Below are 21,427 nucleotides of genomic sequence, written 5' to 3'. Positions count from 1 at the left end.
ATCCCAGGGATGGCTGAGCCTGGCGGGCTGCCGCCTATGGGGTCACACAGAGTCGGACATGACTGAAGCGACTTAGCAGCAGCAGCAGCAGCAGGACTGTAGCCTAGCAGGCTCCTCTGTCCATGGGATTTTGCAGGCAAGAATACTGAAGTGGGTTGCCATTTCCTTCTCCATGGGATCTTCCCAACCCAGGGATCGAACCCATGTCTCTTGTGTCTCCTGCATTGACAGGTGGATTCTTTACCACTGAGCCACCCTGGAAGCCTGGGATGGGCAGACTGCAGCATTAAATAGGAGAGTCAGAGTAGGCCTCATTGAGGGGATGAGATGAGCAAAGACTTGAGGAAGATGAGAGAGTTAATCAAATGGATGTTTTCAACCCAGTTAGGTTTTCTGCTTAGGGTCATCTACTGCTACTGCTAGGAGAAGGCAATGGCACTCCACTCCAGTACTCTTGGCTGGAAAATCCCATGGACAGGGGAGCCTGGTGTGCTGCAGTCCATGGGGTCGCTGGGAGTCAGACACGACTGAGTGACTGCACTTTGACTTTTCACTTTCATGCATTGGAGAAGGAAATGGCAACCTACTCCAGTGTTCTTGCCTGGAAAATCCCAGGGATGGGGGAGCCTGGTGGGCTGCTGTCTCTGGGGTCGCACAGAGTCGGACACGACTGACGCGACTTAGCAGCAGCAGCAGCAGGGTCATCTAAGGCTAATATTAAGGCACTGCCTGGGCCAGGCTATTCTCTTGAGGTTCCGGGGAAGAATCAGCTTCCAAGCTAATTTGGGTTGATGGTATTATTTAGTTCCTTTTCCTTGCTGGCCTTTCTCAACTTCTAGAGGCTACCCTTCGGAGAAGGCAGTGGCACCCCACTCCAGTACTCTTGCCTGGAGAATTCCACAGACAGAGGAGCCTGGTGGGCTGCAGTCCATGGGGTCGCTAAGAGTCAGACACGACTGAGCGATTCACTTTCACTTTTCACTTTCATGCATTGGAGAAGGAAATGGCAACCCACTCCAGTGTTCTTGCCTGGAGAATCCCAGGGACGGGGGAGCCTGGTGGGCTGCCGTCTATGGGGTCGCACAGAGTCGGACACGACTGAAGTGACTTAGCAGCAGCAGCAGCAGCAGCAGAGGCTAGCCTTATTCCTTGACATGATCCCCCTCCATCTTCAAGCAAGTCATGGCATATGAAATCCTTCTCATATTTGAATCTCTCTGACTGCCTCTGTGCTAACAGCTAGAGAAAAAAACCCTCTGCTTTTAAAGAGTTCATGAGATTATATTGGGCCTACTCAGGTGATCTCTCTTTTGTAAAAGTCAAGTGATTAATAACCTTAATTATATCTGCAAAATCCCTTTTATCAAGGAACATAATTGTGACTATGACATATCATGTCCCAGGGACTAGGCAGGGAAATCTGGGGGGCCATTTTGGAATCCTGCCTACCACAGATACAAAAAGAAATAGAAAACCTGGATAGACCTATATCTACTTAATAAATTAAATTTGCAATTAAAAAAGAAAAATCTTTCCACAAAGAAAATTCCAGGTTCAGAGGATTTCATTAATGAATTCTATCATCATTAAAGAAAAGACAGTAGTACCAACCCTGAACACACTCTCAGAAAAGAGAGGAGGAAGGGGAGTTCCCTGGTTGCCCAGTGGTTAGGACTCTGTGCTTTCACTGCCAGGGACCTGGGTTCAATCCTCTAGTCGGGGAACTAGGATTAAACAAACTTCGCAGCATGGCTAAAAAAAAGAGGAGCAAACACTTCCCAATTCATTTTATAAGACTAATTTACCTTCACGCTGTTGCTGTTTAGTTGCTCAGTCGTGTCCAACTCTTTCACGACCCCATGGACTGTATCCCGCCCGGCTCCTCTGTCTGTGGGATTCTCCAGGCAAGAATACTGGAGTGGGTAGTCATTTCCTTCTCCAGGGGATCTTCCTGACCCAGGGATCAAACCCTAGCCTCCTGTGTTGAAAGCAGATTCTATACCGCTGAGCCAATGGGGGAAGCCTGTTAACTCTTTGGTTAGGGTTTTTATGAAGGTATCATTATATAGGCATGATTACATCACTGACCACTCCTCTCCACTCCCTGAGGTCAGGAGGTGGGTCTGAAAGTTCCAGTCCTCTAATCACAGTGTTGGTTTCCTGGCAACTAGCCCCACACCCTTAGGGACTTTCCAAAAGTCATTCTATTAGCACAAACCCGGGTGTGGTGAAAACAGGCCTGCAACAAAAGACAATCATCACACATTTACCACTCTGGAACTATTTGAGGAACTGAGGACAAAAACTAAGTATTACAGCAAAAGATGCTCTTTTCATGTCTATCATTCTGGAGCTGTTTCAGAAGAAGCTGGGGATGAAGATCCAACTACTTACTTCTTATCCCATCACAACATCATATTACGTTTTGTCAGTAAAGGACACTGTAGAGAGATTATAAGAAGAAAAAAGGACTTTTGCTTTTGGGGTGACATAGGCTTGCCTGGCAGGCTCCTGCAGCATGTGTTTCTCCAGCCAGGGCAGCTTCTTCTGGTGGAGGTGGGTGTCTCCAGCCTCAGGCCCTACTGTGCTCACAGCTCCTGCAGTGTACTATGGGCAGCAGTTGCCCCAGAAACTCCCCTCCCTGCTCAAGTTTTACAGCTCAGAGAAGGCAACGGTACCCTACTCCTGTACTCTTGCCTGGAAAATCCCAGGGACGGAGGAGCCTGGTAGGCTGCAGTCCATGGGGTTGCTAAGAGTCAGACACGACTGAGAGACTTCACTTTCACTTTTCACTTTCATGCATTGGAGAAGGAAATGGCAACCCACTCCAGTATTCTTGCTTGGAGAATCCCAGGGACGGGGGAGCCTGGCGGGCTGCCATCTATGGGGTCGCACAGAGTCAGACACGACTGAAGCGACTTAGCAGCAGCAGTAGCAGTAGCAGCAGCAACCAAAAGCCTCCTTCAGTACCCTAAAGGCTTCCCAGGTGGCGCTAGTGGTAAAGAAATCGCCTGCCAATGCAGGGGACGAAGGGGACTTGAGTTTGATCCCTGGGTAGGGAAGATCCCCCGGAGAAGGAAACGGCAATCCACTCCAGTATTCTTGCCTGGAAAATCCCAGACAGAGGTCCCTCGTGGGCTACAGTCCACGGGGCCTCAAAGAGTTGGACACGACTGAGCAAGTGACACTTTCACTTTCAGTACCCTAAAGGGTAGAGTTCTAGCAAGTTCTGTGGGTGTGGCACCACAGTGACTTCTCTACCATTCAACAAGTAAAGGCATGCCTCCCCAACAAGGTCTAGATTTCACCCCTGGGGTGGGAGTGGGGCTCTTCCTTGAGTACTCCATCTTGGCCATAGGAATAGTGGTTACTACATATGCTCTTAAGATTTCTCTTTACTTCTAAGTAATCCCTCATTATTCTACCCATGTTAAATAATTCTTCATGTCAAACCTTCCCTGATCAAAGTGCTGTGTAGTTTCCCTCTCCAAATAAATACTGAAATGGCCTGGAGATAGACCCTGAAAATTGACAACTCCAGACCCACAAAAACAGGATTTGGAGATTGATTTGTTCACGCCTTTGGGCTTGAGGGAGAGGAGTGACCCCACATAAAGAAAGGCAATGCCAAAGAATGCTCAAACTACCGCACAATTGCACTCATCTCACACACTAGTAAAGTAATGCTCAAAATTCTCCAAGCCAGGCTTCAGCAGTACATGAACTGTGAACTCCCAGATGTTCAATCTGGTTTTAGAAAAGGCAGAGGAACCAGAGATCAAATTGCCAAAATCCTCTAGATCATGGAAAAAGCAAGAGAGTTCCAGAAAAACATCTATTTCTGCTTTACTGACTATGCCAAAGCCTTTGACTGTGTGGATCACAATAAACTGTGGAAAATTCTGAAAGAGATGGGAATACCAGACCACCTGACCTGCCTCTTGAGAAACCTATATGCTGGTCAGGAAGCAACAGTTAGAACTGGACATGGAGCAACAGACTGGTTCCAAATAGGAAAAGGAGTACATCAAGGCTGTATATTGTCACTGTGCTTATTTAAGTTATATGCAGAGTACATCATGAGAAATGCTGGGCTGGATGAAGCACAAGCTGGAATCAAGATTGCTGGGAGAAATATCAATAACCTCAGATATGCAGATGATACCATCCTTATGGCAGAAAGTGATGAAAGTGAAAGTGGAGAGTGGAAAAGTTGGCTTAAAGCTCAACATTCAGAAAACGAAGATCATGGCATCTATTTCCCATCACTTCATGGGAAATAGATGGGGAAACAGTGGAAACAGTGTCAGACTTTATTTTTGGGGGCTCCAAAATCACTGCAGATGGTGACTGCAGCCATGAAATTAAAAGACGCTTACTCCTTGGAAGGAAAGTTATGACCAACCTAGATAGCATATTGAAAAGCAGAGACATTACTTGGCCAACAAAGGTCCGTCTAGTCAAGGCTATGGTTTTTCCAGTGGTCACATAGGGATGTGAGAGTTGGACTGTGAAGAAAGCTGAGCACCAAAGAATTGATGCTTTTGAACTGTGGTGTTGGAGAAGACTCTTGAGAGTCCCTTGGACTGCAAGGAGATCCAACCAGTCCATCCTAAAGGAGATCAGTCCTGGGTGTTCATTGGAAGGAGTGATGCTAAAGCTGAAAACTCCAGTACTTTGGCCACCTCATGCGAAGAGTTGACTCATTGGAAAAGACCCTGATGCTTGGAGGGATTGGGGACAGGAGGAGAAGGGGACGACAGAGGATGAGATGGCTGGATGGCATCACCAACTCGATGGACATGAGTTTGGGTGAACTCCGGGAGTTGATGATGGACAGGGAGGCCTGGCGTGCTGCGATTCATGGGGTCGCAAAGAATCGGACACGACTGAGCGACTGAACTGAACTGAACTGAACTTGGGCTTGAGGCAAGTGCTCCTTGCAAATGAGAAGAAAAGATGCTAGTGATCCGTGGCACAGTGAGGCAATCACAAAGCATCAAGAAGTGCCAACTGAAGCAGTGCTTTGGAAGATCAAGTAGCTGCTGTGCCTAACCATTATACCAGTAATGATGACCATCAAACTGTGATGTTGGGTGGATTTTTCTGAGTTCGGCTGAGTGCTTACAAAGAAAAAAACTATAAGCTCAAGTCCATTAATTCTCAGTTCAAATCAAAGAAAATCAAAGAGCTTGTAGGACAACCCTAAAACAAACCTCTTAAATCACAGGGCTGATATTCCTGAAAACCAAAATCATAGGATGTTGAATTACAGTGACAGTTGAATTCAGCCTCAAATTTCTCTTGTGAAAGGCAGTGATTGATAAGGAATGGGACCCTGAAACTTAGAATGGAGTTTGGACCTAGGTGAAACTGTTTGGACCTAGGTGAAATGGACAATTTTGAAGCCCCAAGCCATTTTCAACTTCCCTTACCAGTTGAAGCAGCTTGTCCTGCTATATCTGGAGAAATAAGCCTTCCTCTGCTTAAAATCCTATGATAACTTCACCTGAGGCAGAGTCCTTGAAAGGGGGTGGTATTCTCTTTAAGACCTACCACAACCACTTAAACTGCCATTAAATCCATAGCTACAGGCAAATCTCAGTCTACTCTAGGCAGTTAGATACACTTAAAACCCAGGAAGAACAGTTTATACACCAAACTGGGAGAGTGAACAGGCTAAACAGGGGAGGAACACCTTCAAATACTAAGCTAGTTAGAAGCAATGGACTAGATATATATTTGCAACATCTTCAAAACTTCAAAACTGGTGATAAGAAGTTGTAAGAAACAGAGTAAGGTATATAATATACCATTTAACTTAAAATATATGCCTTTGATGGCTGAGTTGAAGATCTCCCTTGGTAAATGTCACATAGCACTGGAAAATGTGGGTTATTTTCAAATATCTTTTGATAGTGATTTCTACCATAATTCCACAGTGATAAGAGAACTGACTCTGTGTAATTTCAATAACTTTAGACCATAAAATTTTTGCACCTTGTACTATGTCCCTGGATATTTTCCAGTGTTTCCTAGTTTATAGTCTATGGGAACTTGAATAGAATTTGTATCCTACTGTTGTGTGAAAACTGTATAAATCTTAATTATGTTGAATTGGTTCACAATGCTTTTCAGGTCCACTATATCCTTCTACTTCCCTGTATATTCATTCTATTAATTTTTGAGAGTTTATTATTGAAACTCCAACTAAAACTCGTAATTTATCTACTTATAAAATAATTGTAACATACAGTGGAACTTCATGTGAACTTGTTCTGTATTTTCCAAGTCTCCTGTAAATGTGTTTGATAACACACATTTATCCTGTAAAAAGAATGATAATACTTTCATAATTAAAAAATAAAAATTAAAAAATGAATAAAATGTATACATATAAAACATTGATATATTCAATAAGAACACACAAAGAATATAGATTAAATCAATTAGAATTATTGCCACTGCTGGGCAGGGGAATGGGAGAGGGAATAAAAAGTGAAAATTAATGACAAGGGTCCTGTGTGGACTAATCAAAACAATTAAAAATTTGAGGAGTATGACTCAGGAGAGAAAGAACGAACATTGGCTTGCAGTAGGGACTTTCAGTCCTTGACAAGATGCTGGTCTAACATAAGGTGCTGCCTCCCTGCAATTCCAGCCCTAAAGATGACACACAGAAGGAAAATTGACAGATAATGTTGAAATCATTCTGCAGCATTTTACCATGCGCCAGGCACTATTAGCTCATTTAATCATCCCAGCCAATGCTATATTAATCCCATTATACAAATGAGAAATCAAGTACAGAGAGATTAAGTAACTTGCCTAAAGTCACAGAGCTGGTAATACTGGAGCTGGAATTCTAACTCAGCCCAGATAGAACTGAGGACCACCAAGAGACTGGAAGGGGCGAGTCTGGGGTGGGGGATTGGAGGTCAGGGACAAGCGGCCTAAAATGGAAGAGGGTCACGCCAGGGACGAGAGAGGCCAGAGGAAACTTTCTGATTGTGTCCTTCTGTTCCCCCTTCTGTGTTGTTCTGGGCGAATCACGGTCTACTTTATCAGCATAGCAAGACAGAACAGTGGTGTCAAGTGTCACACAGGGCAGCACCGGAGTTGCTGGGGAGCAGGGGGTATATTACACTGGCAGGTACACAGGCCGAGTCATCTCCCACCCCCACCCACACAGAGAAACCCCAGCCCTACGTCTAGAGCTAGTAAATAAACACAAGACCCTCCAAGGCAGGAATTTGACCAAGATTTCGTTGAGGAATGTGAGTATCCCAAGAGAAAAAACCCAAAGGCAATGGCATGAGGACTTCCCGAGCACAGTACTCGTAGTGAGGCTGTGAAGAAGCCCTCAGAGCTTACAGACATGTTAATCCCCTACTCATAATCATGAGCACCAAACCAAAAACCTCCACTCTTTTGAGGCAAACCTTTACCATGGAAGAGAGTTTGACGTCGTAAAGTAGAACTAAGTGACAATAACCAGCGGTGCAGTGGTTAAGACTCTGGGCTTCCACTGCAGGGGGGCATGGGTCTGATCCTTGGTTGGGGAACTAAGATCCCACAAACTGCGCCATGTGGCCAACAAACAAGAAATGACTGTGATACCACCACCACCCCATCCACTAAAATGGTTAAAATGGAACAGATCAACAGCAGCAAATATTGGAAAGCAACCAGAACTTTCATAAATTGCTAAGGACTAAAGTGGTAGTCACCTTTGAAGAAAACTTTTTGGCAGTTTCTTAAAATCAAGCATGTATCATCTACTCTCTTACTACATCAATTCCACTGCAGGCTATTTCTCCAGAAGACGTGAAAATGTATGTCCAAAACTTGCCCAAGAATATTCATAGCAACATTATTCCTGATAGCCCCAAACTGAAAACACACCAGATGTCTATCAATATAAGGGATAAATTACACACTGGAATTTTACCCTGCAACGAAAAGGAACAAACTACTAATACAACTACATGGATGAGCCTCAAACATGTTGAAAGCTAAACACAGAAGGTACATTGATGTAGGATTTAATGTATATAAAGTAGTAAATTAAGCAAAAATACCCTACACCAGTAGAAATCAAGTCAATGTTGCTTCTCTAGCAGGTGGGAACCTTCTGGAGGGAAACGTTCTCTCCTGATGTGCAGGTTACAGCCTATTTTTCAGGACTAATCAAACTGAGCACTTGAAATCTATGCATTTCACTGTAAATATTTCAGTTCAAAAAATATAAATACTGGGGCTTCCCTGGTGGCTCATGGTGAAGAATCCTCCTTCCAATGCAGGGCAAGTGGGTTTGTTCCCTGATCCAGGAAGATCCCACATGCAGTGGAGTAACTACGCCTGTGAGCCCCAACTACTGAGCCCACGTGCCCTAGAGCCTGTGCTCTGCAACAAGAGTTGCATCATCACAATGAGTGGCCCCCACTTGCCACAGTGAGAGAAAAGCCCGCACAGCAGCAAAGACCCACCACAGTCAAAAATATGTCAATTTTTAAAATGTAGATGCTACTCACTATTCACTGGAGATACACAAATTTAAGCCACAATGATACATTGATGGGGTACAGAGTAACCAAAACTCACACTGTTAGTGGTGACACAGCTTTGGAAAAATCATCTGGCCATTTCTTAACAAAACTTTCTGCTTTACATAATATCCAGCAATTTCTTACCTGTTTTCATCTCTAACCATGTACAGACTTGCATAAGAACACCATTTATAGGGATTTTATTTGTAATGAAAGTGAAAAGTGAAAGTGAAGTCGCTCAGTCGTGTCCGGCTCTTTGCGACCCCATGGACTGTAGCCAACCAGGTTCCTCCCTCCATGGGATTTTCCAGGTAAGAATACTGGAGTGGGGTGCCATTTCCTTCTCCAGGGGATCCTCCCGACCCAGGCTATTATTTGTAATAGCCAAAAGTATGTAAAAAAAAAAAAAATCCAGTACTCATTCATACATACACAACATGCCTGAATCTCAAAAGCATTCTGCCTAATGATAGCCTTATACAAGGACCCATATCTTGCATTTGTAAGTTCCAGAACAAGCAATTAGTCTGTATGTCTGGGGATGAAGGAAAGAATTGTTGAGGAAGGGCCACAAGGTAACACGGTGAGGTGACAGCAACGTGCTCTACCCTGAGAGTGTGTATGTCTTTACCAAATCTCATGATATGCTTTAGGTTGAAGTCCCTTCAAAATTTGTTCAGAGCTTGTTACTGTTCCTATTGTTATTGTTTTTCAGGTTGACGTGTGCAACTAAACAGAAGTTGATGGAATGACATAGATATACCTATGGCTGATTCATGTTGATGTTTCACAGACACCAACAGAATACTGCAAAACAGTTATCCTTCAATTAAAAATAACTTTAAAAAATAAAAATTGATGGGATGGATTTAAGTTTTTCTGGAACAACTGGTAGTACAGAGCTGAGGCTATTCAGGCTTCCCAGATGGCTCAATGATAAAAGAACGAGCTTGCCAATCCAAGAGACTCGGGTTCATTTCATCACTGGATTGGGAAGATCCCCCAGGAGTAGGAAATGGCAACCCAACCCAGTATTCTTGCCTGGAAAATTCCATGCACAGATGAGCCTGGCAGGCTACAGTCCCTGGGGTCACAAGTCCAACACAACTGAGCATGCACGCACTGCCATGAACTGCCTGAGGTTATTTACAGAATGAGTGTTAGTCACTCAGTGTCCTACTCTTTGCCACCCCATGGACAGTAGCGTGTCCATGGTAGGCAAGAATACTGGAATAGGTTGCCGTGCCCTTCTCCAGGGAATTTTCTCAACCCAGGAATGGAAGAACCTGGGTCTCTTGCATTGCAGGCAGCTTCTTACCATCTGAGCCACCAGAGAGGGGGTTCGGTGATGAGTTTTCAACTGGCTATATAATCTAATCACAGTGTATTAGAAGGAGACAACAGAGGATGAGATGGTTGGATGGCATCACCGACTCAATGGTAAGAGTTTGAATAAGCTCCAGGAGTTGATGGACAGAGAAGCCTGGCGTGCTGCAGTCCATGGGGTTGCAAAGAGCCGGACACAACTGAGTGAAATGAAATACATGTAACGGGAACCACAAATTGAAGGCTGTTGCAGTGGCCTGACTCACCTCACAAAGGCAAACCTACAAAGCCCATGCTTACAGGAAACCACATGTCAAGGTGACCTTTAACATTGTTCAATCATGTCACTTGCAGTTACTTGTAGCTGGCCAGGTTCCTCTGCCCATGGAATTCTCTGGGCAATACTAGAGTGGGTTGCCATTCTCTACTCCAGGGATCTTCCCAACCCAAGGACGGAACCCTTGTCTCTTATATTGGCTGGCAGATTCTCTAACCACTTAAGCAACCAGGCAAGCCAAGACACAATTACAATCCTCCAACTCGGCTTATGGAGAAGGCAATGGCAGCCCACTCCAGTACTCTTGCCTGGAAAATCCCATGGACGGAGGAGCCTGGAAGGCTGCAGTCCATGGGGTCGCTGAGGGTCGGAAACGAGTGAGCGACTTCACTTTCACGCACTGGAGAAGGAAATGGCAACCCACTCCAATATTCTTGCCTGGAGGATCCCAGGGACAGGGGAGCCTGGTGGGCTATGGGGTCGCAGAGTCGGACACGACTGAAGTGACTTAGCAGCTTGGCTTTATGGGTTTCCCAGGTGGTGCTAGTAAAGAATCCATCTGCCAATGCAGGAGATGAGACATGTGGGTTCAATCCCTGTGCTGGAAGATCCCCTGGAGAAGGAAATGGCAACCCACTCCAGTGTTTTTCCCTAGAGAATCCCATGGACAGAGCCTGGTGGGCTACAGTCCACAGGGTCACAAAGTCTGCCTGTATCAACTTAGCCCAACTCAGCTTTAGCGAGCTCACCTTCCCCTACAAACAGGGGCCCCACAGCCAATGATACCCTGGGAACAGTGCTTCGCTGCCTGTGAGGTACTGTACTCAACCCACCGATTGCTTTCCCTTAAAGGACAGCTGTCACTAAATTAGTTTTATCAAGTGCAAATGAACATGAGTCAGATGTACATAGAGCCAACAAACACTAATCTTGTGCTGATTTAATGACATCCCCAAGGGACTTGGTCTGAAGTGGGACTCACTGCCAAGTTGAATTAACCAACTTGTTTCTCCCAGGAGCCAGCAGGAAATACTAGAAACATTACAATCTTTGGTACTTTAGCTTCCAGTTTTTTGGTGTTATTGCTCCAATTTCAGGGCAAGGATCACCTGAATTACCTCAGTGCCTACCCGAAGCTCCCTCCCCTAGGAAGCCTAGCCATAGGCTACTTCAATGACTATGTTCCCTGGCAACTGGCTGCAAGGGCGAACAGCGCCTAAGAACTAGGGTTTGGGGGTGGAGGACGTTTGCAGATCCTTAATTAAAAGCCAAAATAAAACCCTTTTTTATAATAAAGACCCCAGAGCCACAAAAAATGCACGTCAAGTTTTATTAGGTTCAAATACAAAACATTCCAAAAAGAGAAAAGCCATCTATTGTATCTAAGTACTATATTCAACTACCAGTTAAACGAAGAAAACACGTTATTCTGTTTCTTTTACAACCAGTATAAATCAAGACCAATTCTTTTCCCAACAGGAGCAGAAATAAGTCTGCTGGGTCAGTAAACTATTTGCCAAATAGCTGTCTGGTCATTAAACATTCAATTTAGTATTGGTTTTACTATGGTTAGTCTCTATGTTCTACACTATCTTCAAGATACCTAAATAAAATCTCAAGAGCCAAAAGGTCCTTGGGAGCACAGACCCAAGTAATTTCGATTACAGAATGATTGAGGAAGACAGCTATGTAAGTGCAATGGCTTTTTAAATTTGGTCAATACCCTCATGATCTGTGATTGGAAGAGCCTGTCAAAATGAGGGTTACATTTCTGCATATTTTCCACAACTGCAAACGGTAAACATGACAGTACTGATATTTACTAGGTAAACATTCAGAAGGTGAGTTGGTTCCTTCTAACCCAACAACTCAAATCTGTTTCCTTTGAGAACATTAGCTTTTACACCATTGGCTCTAATCTTCAATGCAATAAATGATAAAGCTGTAACGATTTGTTTGCAAGACATGAACTGGGGTAGGGGGTAAAGGAAGCTTACAAAACAACTATTCTTTAAAAAAAAAACAAAAAAACAAAAAAACAAAAAACAGCAAAAGCCAACCGGCCCAATTTTGTCTCCAGTTTTCAACGTGTGCTTTCGAGCATTTCAGCTGTTTCCAGTTACTTTAGTTTCCAGATATTAGTCTTCCATTTAGTTTTAAGACTAAATCTCACTTTTGGATAAACACAAGGAAATATTTTACTTGCTGAAAAATCACTTTACTGGATAAAGTTACCTCTTATGCCTTTCAGTTTTCTAATCCAACTTTCTGACAACCAGTGGTAATTAGGAAGTTCTAAGTTGCAGTTGTCCCTATGACTTTGGGCTTCCCTGGTGGCTCAGCTGGTCAAAAATCTGCCTGCAATGCGGGAGACCTGGGTTCGATCCCTGGGTTGGGAAGATCCCCTGGAGATGGCAAAGGCTACCCACTCCAGTATTCTGGCCTGGAGAATTCCACGGACTGTATAGTCCATGGGGTCACAAAGAGTTGGATAGGACTGAGCAACTTTCACGTCACTTCTATGACTTTAGCTAAAGTAAAGTCAAAGCTGAAAAAAGAAACCACAAGAACTTCCTGACTACCTCCACTTACCCATTTCCTTAATTACTCCCCTTTCTCCATCTTGTCAATTACTTATTTTAAGAAACTGCCACTCCCTAGTTAAGAGTGCTAACCAACTGGGGTTGATGCCTTCCTTAGAGCCACGGGAAACCTGGAAGGCAAAAATCTTGTCTGCACCAAACCAATTCTGATGAGTACTGCTTATGCAACTGTTGTGCCTTAAGGACAATCAGCAATTCTTCTGCTTCAACAGCTCTGTAAAATGAAAAGGTGCTATCAGGTCACAAGATATTTACTGTTTCATTCAGGAAATAACCTAGGAAGCTCAAAAAAAAAAAAAAAAAAAAAACACACCCCATCGGAATTCCTGTTATCATTCTACCAGTAAAACTGCTACTGAAGCTAAAGACTTAGTGGCATCTGTTATCAGTTAGTTCACCCTTTAGCCAAACTGGAAAGATAAAGTATCCTTTTTAAAAAGGCTCAGGAAACAGTTAGAACCTCATACAAGTTGTTCACATAGCAAAACGCTACACTGTATCACTCCAGCCAACACCTGGTAACAAAGGACTAGCAAGCTGTATACATGAAATACATTCAATACAGCTATGTTTGAGAAAACCTTACTCCCTTAACGTGCCAGGTGTTACAGATTTACCCTGCTAATCCTAAAATTAACCCATTACAGATAACTTGCCAATATCAAGGCATGCAACATGGCAATGCCATAGTATTTATACCTATAAAAGCCAGTGCAAAACTTACCTTAGCATTGCATTTCTCTTGTTGCCAGCTTTATCTAGTGTGAAAAAAATCAGCACTCCATGACCATCATGACCATGACCAAAATTCTCAACCTGTAAAAATTAAATAGGTAACTAGTTATCTCTCTTAAGGAAATTCTTCAAAACTTGCCTATAACTGCCCTCTTTTCCAGAAAGAAAAGGCAAGTTCAGACTTGCAGCTTAACGTATTTCGTGTTCTACTATTTCTCTTAAGTGGTGGAAGCTTCACTGGCTTGGGATGGACTGGAATGGCTTAAATGGTTAAGTTGCATGGCTTATGGATTCCCATTCTGTTCCAATGGTGCACTGCCATGTTAAATCCATAAGTTGAACGGACAAAACTTATTTGAAGGAATTAAGTGCAGTGTAAGGATTTTTAGTTGGAGGTCTTCAAGTTTACTATATTCAAGAGCATCTTTTTCAACTTCATGGCTGGACCTGGGTCATGCTGCCTCAGGTTTTGCTTTTTAAAGACCACTTGCAATAGATTTTCTCCATAGAGTGTAGTTTCACAGAACTAAAAACAAGTCAGGCATCCAACTAAATGTCAGGTTTGCAATGGCTTACAGGGGGTAAAGAGAGGGGGACCCCAAACTTAAGCCATTTCCTATATTGACTAAAAGACTAATTTGAAAAACGTTAAAACATGAAGCATGTTTAAAGGTCTTCATCAAAAATAAGATTTAAAAAATACCCCCTCCCAAGCCCCAGATCGCTACTGGTAAACAGCTGTATTAGGGCCTTTAAGTGTCACACATGCTTTAAAAAAAGAAATCCAAGTGTTGAATTTGGAGGACTTCTAATATGCTATCGAACACTTTGTTTTCCAAAAGTTTTTTTTTTTTTTAATCTAGAAAGCATTTCCATTGCCATGAGGTACAGTATGTTTCACTGTACTATGAGGAAGGTAAGTGTTCAATTTCGACTTAGACGGAAAAACTAGTTTGCTTTGCTTACCATCTTTGCTGTTTCACAGGCATTTGATGCTTTAAATCTGATGTGGAATGCTGATAGATTCACTTTTTAGAAGTCATAAGCCTTTGAGAAGTTGGAGATAACTTCATTGCTTATCTATTTTCTCCTTTGCAATCAAGCTGTTCCTTAAAAGTGAGACACTACAGAGTTGCAAAAATTTGAAACAGTAAGAGCAAGCATCGTTTGCAGCTTCATGGTTGGTTTTGGCCAAACTTTTTATTTAGTATTCTGTAGTTGCTTAACACACACTTAAATGGTCTTATTGGGGAGGGGGAAAGGGGAGGTTCTTGTAGATTCCCAAGGAAATGTCAGAAAGGCAAAATATGGCCAGCATTATCCATTTGCTTTTTTCTGGGTTTACTGGGCGAATAGCACTTTCCTTACATATATGCATCTGATCTCAGGTTTTTCATACTGAGAACATTTGAGATTTCAGTTTGAAGACACTCTGAAATCCTAAGAGTAGCATACCCCGACCACCCTCTAATAGCTAGCTTGTTTATATAGGCAGGAGGATTCATCTCTCCATTTTAGATGACTAGATATTTTGTGTAAGATAAACTGCTTGCCTCATCATTTACTGGGGAAAATCCTATAGGAAGTGGCCTTTAGGGACACTTTTACTTGGAGATTACACCACTAGTACACATGTCAAGTCTTAACACACTTAACATTTCATTTGCTTGTTGAAAGCAATGTCATAAAATCAAAGATTAAACATGTTTTACTTTCTTTCCTCACAAGAACATAAAAATTATGGAAAGGGAACTTAACAGGAAATTTAAAAAAAGTAACACAATCTTTCCTTTTAGTAGTCCTTGGGTAGTTATGATAGAACAGGTTCCACTTTTGTTTGTTTCTTTGAACAGGGATTTTGGTCCAAGTTGTTTGTTTTTAATATCTGCTTCTGCCTCCCCCTCTATCAGATCGGCTTCCTCCACGGCCACCACCTCTTGGTGCTCCGCGGCTTGAACTGCTGTAGGAATCTCGTGGAGGAGGGTACCCCCTTTCCATAGAAGGGGGAAGCCCTCTTTCTTGTCTGCCAACCCGATCACGACCACTTGAGTAGAGATCACTTCGGCTGCTTGAGTAACTGTCTCGACTTCCACCATATCCGTCACGTGAGCTGCTGTAATCATCATAGCGACTGCTTCCACCATAAGATGGCGGGGGCCCTCGTGTAGGTGGAGCACTACGTGAGTTACCTGCAGGGTCAATGGTCAGGTAATATGGCAACACTATAAATTGTATATATACAACATTTAAATCTGAATTTACAGAATTCTTGTATTAAACGTTTACTGTCTTAACTGGGAGGTTTTAAACTCTGCCATTGCTGGCCATTAACAGGGATTTGCTCATCTGCTGAGACACGGAAATGGGTGGGTTTTAATGTTTGTTTGAAAAGACTGAAGACGGTGTGTATTTCAAGAGGATATTCCAGACAGCTTGTTATTTTATAGTAGACACTCAGCCAACTTTCCAGTGATAAGTTGCAATTTTGAACTGTAGACTTTCCTTCATATTGCAATGGTAAACATTTGATCTTGTTAATAAAGTTTTTAAATTGTATTTTCACTGTTGGGGGAAAACACATAAGGCTGCCAATTTAAGCAAGCAAAATCCCCTCCAAAGCAAGCCAACAGCCTCAAAAAAAACTTAGAAAAAACAAAAGCCCCTCACAAGACTAGGAAAAGCCCAGCTGAATAAATTACCCCCTTAAAAGCAAGCAAACATCCCTTTAAAAGCAAGCACCACAACAGCCTAATAAACTGGCTCATGAACCTAAAAACTCAAGCTGGTGATAGTCAGAGACCCTCAACCAAAATCTTACCATAACTCTCATATGAATCTCTGTAGGAACCTCCACTTGGATGATCTGAATAGTCACGATCACGACCATAGCCATCTCTATCACTATATTAACAAGAAATATGTATAAGCCCCAGAACATTAGTTTTTACAGCTAAAAAAATGTTTTTACATCAAGCCATGGCAGCAAGAGCAAGTCACATACCTATAGCCTCTTGATGGATAGTCATCACGTGAACTGGAATGACCATAATCACGGTAAGTATAATCTCTTGGTGGTGGTGCATAATCTCTTGTATCACGAGAACTTGGGTAATCTCTGCTTGAATAGCTAAAGAAACAAAAGTAACTTGGTTCATACTTCTGATAAGCTCTCCTTCAACCTTAAGTATTAAGAGACAAAAGCTACTATACTTTTCTGTTACCTGTCTTTAGTAGAATATCCATCATCTCTTGGGGACAAATAAACATCTCTACGAGAGGGCAAGGGCTCCCTTCGAGGTGGACCTCCATAACTATCTCTTCCACGTGATACAGGAGCTTAAGGAGAAATCAATTTTAAAAATACAGCCAGAGCAAAGTAAAAATACAAATTTGCATTGAAGCAATGAAAAGCAGTGATTCAACCAAATATGACAATATGGATGTATATGAGGAAATCCTCTAAAATTTCTTAATTATGCCAAAATTATTTTCAATGCTCTGCATTTAACTTCATGACTTCAAGTGATCTAGATACAGTTTAAATATCATTTTTAGGATTCACCTCAATCCTTGTGTTATGATGGTAGAATAGACTGTCATATACAGAACATTTACCTCTTCCTCCCATTCCACTGCTGCTTCGAACTGGTCCTGAAGGGGCAGATCTTTTAGGAGGAGGACCCCCACTTCGTGGTGGTGGTCCTCTTTTTACCGGAAGTGGTCCCCTGGAAGAACTCATGTTAAAATTCATGGAATAGCCACCATCATCTACATTAGAACAAAAAAAATCATGTTAATACATGAAAAAGCTACAAAAGTTTTGCTTGATCAAGAACAAGACCATTTCTGTTTGGGGGGGGGAATCTTTAGTTGTTAAGTCTATATAGAGACTGTGAGACGTGTTAGTCTATATAGACACACGAGTTAGTATAGATCAGAAAAGTAGAACTGAAGGGTTCTACTGAGGGTTCAAATTACTTCAAAAAAAACCCCCAAGTTATTTAATACCTATCAAAATTTTTCTATAACTGTTTTTCCCTATAGAATGAGTTCATCTGGATAAATAATAGCTTACTGTTAATTATTTCAAGGCATTGTTAATTTAACTGAGTATGCCTTCTATATTTCCCTTAAGGAAATCACTTTGGTAGATGAATAAAATGTTCTCAATTTCAAAAGCTAAGGCCTTTAAAATAAAGATTAACCAAAGTACACACTGATGTATTTACAGTTCTTAATTTATATACCAAGCCTAAATCAAACTTAAGTCATTACCCATGTGCCCTCCATGGGATGGAGGTCCCCTGGTTCCTCCACTTCCTCCTCTTCCTCCCCGAAGGCCTCTGGGAGGGCCTCTGCTTCTTGGAGGTGGAGGTGGTCCACGTCTACCACTTTCAAATGACGGTTTAGTGGCTTGTTCTACCTTGATGGCTTTTCCATCTAAGGACTAAATAATATCCATGGTTAATTAAAAGTATTTAAAAGAGAACTTGCTGATCCACTATGCACTGACACTAGTAGGTCCTTCAAAATGTTTTTACCTTTCTGTTTAGCATTCAAAGTTTTAAGATATTATTTGAACTAAAACGTTAAGTAATCGGTAAAGTTGCTAAAATTTAACAAGGTGAAACAATTACCAACTTATTAAGACAAATAACCAAAAAGCAAAGCCGAAGTATAATACAAAGTATCATACATAACATTTAAAACTGAACGATTTTTTTGTTAAGAATACACTGAGTACAAAAGGTCCTTCTGAAATTACAAGGTGCTGTAGCAGGGTCATGGAAAGGTTTATACTCAAATTCAAGAGCAGCCCTACACCAGACGTGGGTAACAATGTGCTATTTTACAGTACTAGGAAACACTGTATCCTAAAGACACTCTTACCTTTCCATTCATGTCTCTGGCTGCATCCTTAGCATCTGCTGGGCTTTCAAAGGTGACAAAAGCAAATCCTCTAGATTTGTTGGTTTCACGATCTTTCATCAAGAGAACTAAAAAGTAGTTTTCAGGGGGAAAAAAGTGTTACTCTAGTTGAAAAGGAAAAACAAAAATTAATCTGTAAAAAAGAAAGCAAGCTCAGAACTTCTTAGAGGACAAAGCACATTATCATTTCATGTGATCAATGCAATCAAAGTCATCATAGCTCACCTTTTTAATTATAATAACCCTGCATACATTTTCAGATAACTCACCTTCCACTATTCGTCCATATTTGCCAAATACTGCTTCAAGGGCTTTCTCATTGGTTTCTGTATTGAGGCCACCGATAAAGAGCTTTCCTGGGCGATCTGCCTCAACCATTTTCCCCCCCTGGTTAAAATCTGTTGGGAAAAAAAAGTTACCCTCCCTTAAAAAAAGTTCAAGTTTACCCAATGTTATGTATCATGCTTATTTTTTGTTTACTAAAATCATTAACATAATACACGGAAAGCAATTCTTAAGCCTCACCAGAAAACCTGTGTAATTAGTTTAGTGACAGTTTAATAAACTGGCTTATAAAGCCAACTTAACTAATTCCTGCATCTTTAATCCACTTTGGCAGTCTTAAGTAACTACAACACTTCAAAAAGCGCATTTTACTTTAAACACTATATTTATTGCATTTTAAAAATTCAATTGTTGTTCTTTAGTTGTTAAGTCGTGTCCAACTCTCTCACGACCCCATGGACTGTATCCCACCCGGCTTCTCTGTCCATGGGATTTTCCAGGCAAGTATACTGGAGTGGGTAGCCATTCCCTTCTCCAGGGGATCTTCCCCACCCAGGGATCAAACCCTGGGTGTTACGGGCAGATTCTTCACCGCTGAGCCACCAGGGAAGCCTTAAAAAATTCAATTATCCCATCCCAATTACCCTAGTGATTTTTAAAAACCTACTCAGTCAAGGTCACAGACCAAACGCAGGTCCCTCTGACCAATCCAAGAACTCTGGCTCCTTTCATTACGATTTCCTAATAAATCTAAGCAGCAATTTAAAGTTTTAACCAAGTTATGACTCTCCGTCAACAGCCCCTGCCCCGCTCACATTACCGACTTTTAAAAAGCGTCAGTATTATCTCATACGAAATAACGGAATGTGGAAGCGCGCCCTGTAACCCAGTACTCAAAGGCTGCAGTGGAACCCAATTAAAACCCGTCATTAAAAACCGCGTGGAAAATACAAAATGGCGACACTTGGATTGAGCCCAGAACAACCTCCCCCGGTCAAGGAGTAACTTTTGCCACCAGCGGCGCTTCAGAAAATTCAAAGGGCTTCCTCTCCAAGGCCCGCCAATGAACAAGGACCCCGCGCAAAAGTGCACGTGCCTGCCCGAGGTCAGGGCCATCCCCACGCAGATATCGGCGGAGGAAGCGCGGTCCCTCCTCGTCCCGCTCCGGTCTAACCTCCGCCACCCCCCACCCCTGCAGGAGAAACAGCCAAACTTTCCGGGGAGGCACATTACGAAGCGCCCCCCCCTCCCGCGTCGGTTTCCCGTCGACACTCCCAGCTTTGCCTAAATAGGTCGGCACCTCCGGGTTCTTAAAATGGCGCCCGCCACCCTCATCTCCAGGGAGATAATCCCAAATTGTAACGTGGCAAAAATGGACGCAAGATACAAAGTAACGAAAAGGACTCACGTACTGGAGAGGTGACGACGGTCTCAAGCTCCTGCGAGCTCGCCAACAGCGGCTTCCTAGCAGCTCGGCACGCGGGAGGACAGCCGATCCTCAGAACGGAAGCTGTAAGGCGCTCGCACTACTGCGCAACGAGGGCGAACAAAGGAGACAGCAAACTTTATACGGCCCGGGAACGAGGCTCAAGGACCCGGATGGAGGCGGGGCTTAGAATTTGAAACGTGCAGGGAGGGGGAGCGGTTCCCAGTATCCTCACTGGCTGCCCCCGCTGTTAATCACTCTTCGCTCCTCCCTTTTTCCCGGGCCCTCGTCTCGTCAGCCGGCCCCAGTTTCTAACCGTTTTCCCAGCCCCCACCGGTGCTCCACAAACCCGCGTTTTTGCTTTCTTCTAAAATGGTTCACGGACTGCATATAATAAAGAATTCAAATTTTTTGCGTGTTCTAGTGGTCCCGGCAAGGTGCTAAACTTTACACCCATTAACTCATTTAATTCTCGAAACAACATGACGAGGGTAGAACTATGCCAGTTTTGCAGAAAGGAAAAACAAAGAAGTTTAGATAATAAAATATATTTCCCCAAAATACCTTTAACAAGAATTTTTGGTGAATGGGGAAAATTCTGATAAATGTCAGGTGGGGGAAAAAACCTGTATTAAACAGCGGGGAGATAACCCGTTTTATAGAACAATTACTGAGCACCTACTAAATTGCAGGCAGGCTCTGGGCTTGGCCGTGAGGGTACAACCCAGAATAAGCAAGACGAGGTCAACGCGCTTCATGGGTAATGCTGCCAGATTTAGCAGGTGAAAATACAGAAAACCCCTTCAGGTTTGAATTTCGGATACCAAATACTTTTTTCAGTATAATAGCTCTCAATATGATGTACTTATTAGCCGTTTATCTGAAATGCAAATTTAACTGGAGATTTCCTTTTTACCTGTCAATCCTACTCGCGGAGGGGATCATAAACGTTTTTGATTTGCTAATTTCTTTAAAAACTGAAGAAGAAATTTAAATACAATTAATAAATAAAACAATTGCATTCTGTGATTAGTGCCAGGGAGGAAGTAAACTCGGTGTTTTGATGGACAATATTTAAGAGACCAAATTCGATCTAACCCTCAGGGAAGGTCTACCTGAAGAAGTGACTTTGGAGGTCAGATCTGAAGGAAGAAAAGAAACCCTCCATGGGTAAGCTGGAGGGTAGGGGAGGATCAGAAGCTTTTCAGAAAAAGAAGCACAAAGTAGAGTGAAAGACCTTGCATGTTTCAAGGGACAAAAAGGGATCCAGGGTGACCAGAATTTAAGGGGCATTATA

At 42.7% G+C, this 21,427-nt stretch overlaps 1 protein-coding gene and 1 non-coding gene across 7 annotated transcripts; both read right to left on the bottom strand.

Annotated features, from left to right (window-relative positions):
• Positions 1–11,468: 11,468 nt before the first annotated feature.
• RBMX (RNA binding motif protein X-linked) lies at positions 11,469–20,245 on the bottom strand. Of its 6 annotated transcripts, XM_005227540.3 has the most exons (11): positions 20,117–20,245; positions 18,689–18,817; positions 18,381–18,487; positions 17,766–17,937; positions 17,106–17,258; positions 16,712–16,826; positions 16,492–16,617; positions 16,309–16,391; positions 14,457–15,679; positions 13,480–13,571; positions 11,469–12,969 (listed from the first exon to the last, which is right to left on the bottom strand). In XM_005227540.3, exons 2-9 carry the CDS (start codon positions 18,795–18,797, stop codon positions 15,369–15,371), a joined length of 1,176 nt encoding a protein of 391 aa, XP_005227597.1. In that variant the 5' UTR covers positions 18,798–18,817; positions 20,117–20,245; the 3' UTR covers positions 11,469–12,969; positions 13,480–13,571; positions 14,457–15,368.
• On the bottom strand, positions 18,569–18,640 carry LOC112445837 (small nucleolar RNA SNORD61). The gene has a single exon (XR_003033828.1). It is a non-coding gene; the product is annotated as a small nucleolar RNA SNORD61 (small nucleolar RNA).
• Positions 20,246–21,427: the final 1,182 nt, after the last annotated feature.

The sequence above is a fragment of the Bos taurus genome, unplaced genomic scaffold (genome assembly GCF_002263795.3).
Source record: "Bos taurus isolate L1 Dominette 01449 registration number 42190680 breed Hereford unplaced genomic scaffold, ARS-UCD2.0 Super-Scaffold_1723_ScbfJmS_2085, whole genome shotgun sequence".
Classification (NCBI taxonomy): Eukaryota; Metazoa; Chordata; class Mammalia; order Artiodactyla; family Bovidae; genus Bos; species Bos taurus.
This window is presented reverse-complemented; position numbering and strand designations above follow the sequence as displayed.

What these genes read in the sequence shown, in the direction of transcription:
- RBMX (XM_059884529.1), bottom strand. Translation starts at nt 18,797, where the DNA reads ATGGTTGAGGCAGATCGCCCAGGAAAGCTCTTTATCGGTGGCCTCAAT. An exon ending in ATATGGACGAATAGTGGAAG is followed by an intron (nt 18,488 to 18,688) that starts GTGAGTTATCTG and finishes ACTACTTTTTAG; the next exon opens with TTCTCTTGATGAAAGATCGT. An exon ending in CAGTGGAATGGGAGGAAGAG is followed by an intron (nt 16,827 to 17,105) that starts GTAAATGTTCTG and finishes TTTCTCCTTAAG; the next exon opens with CTCCTGTATCACGTGGAAGA.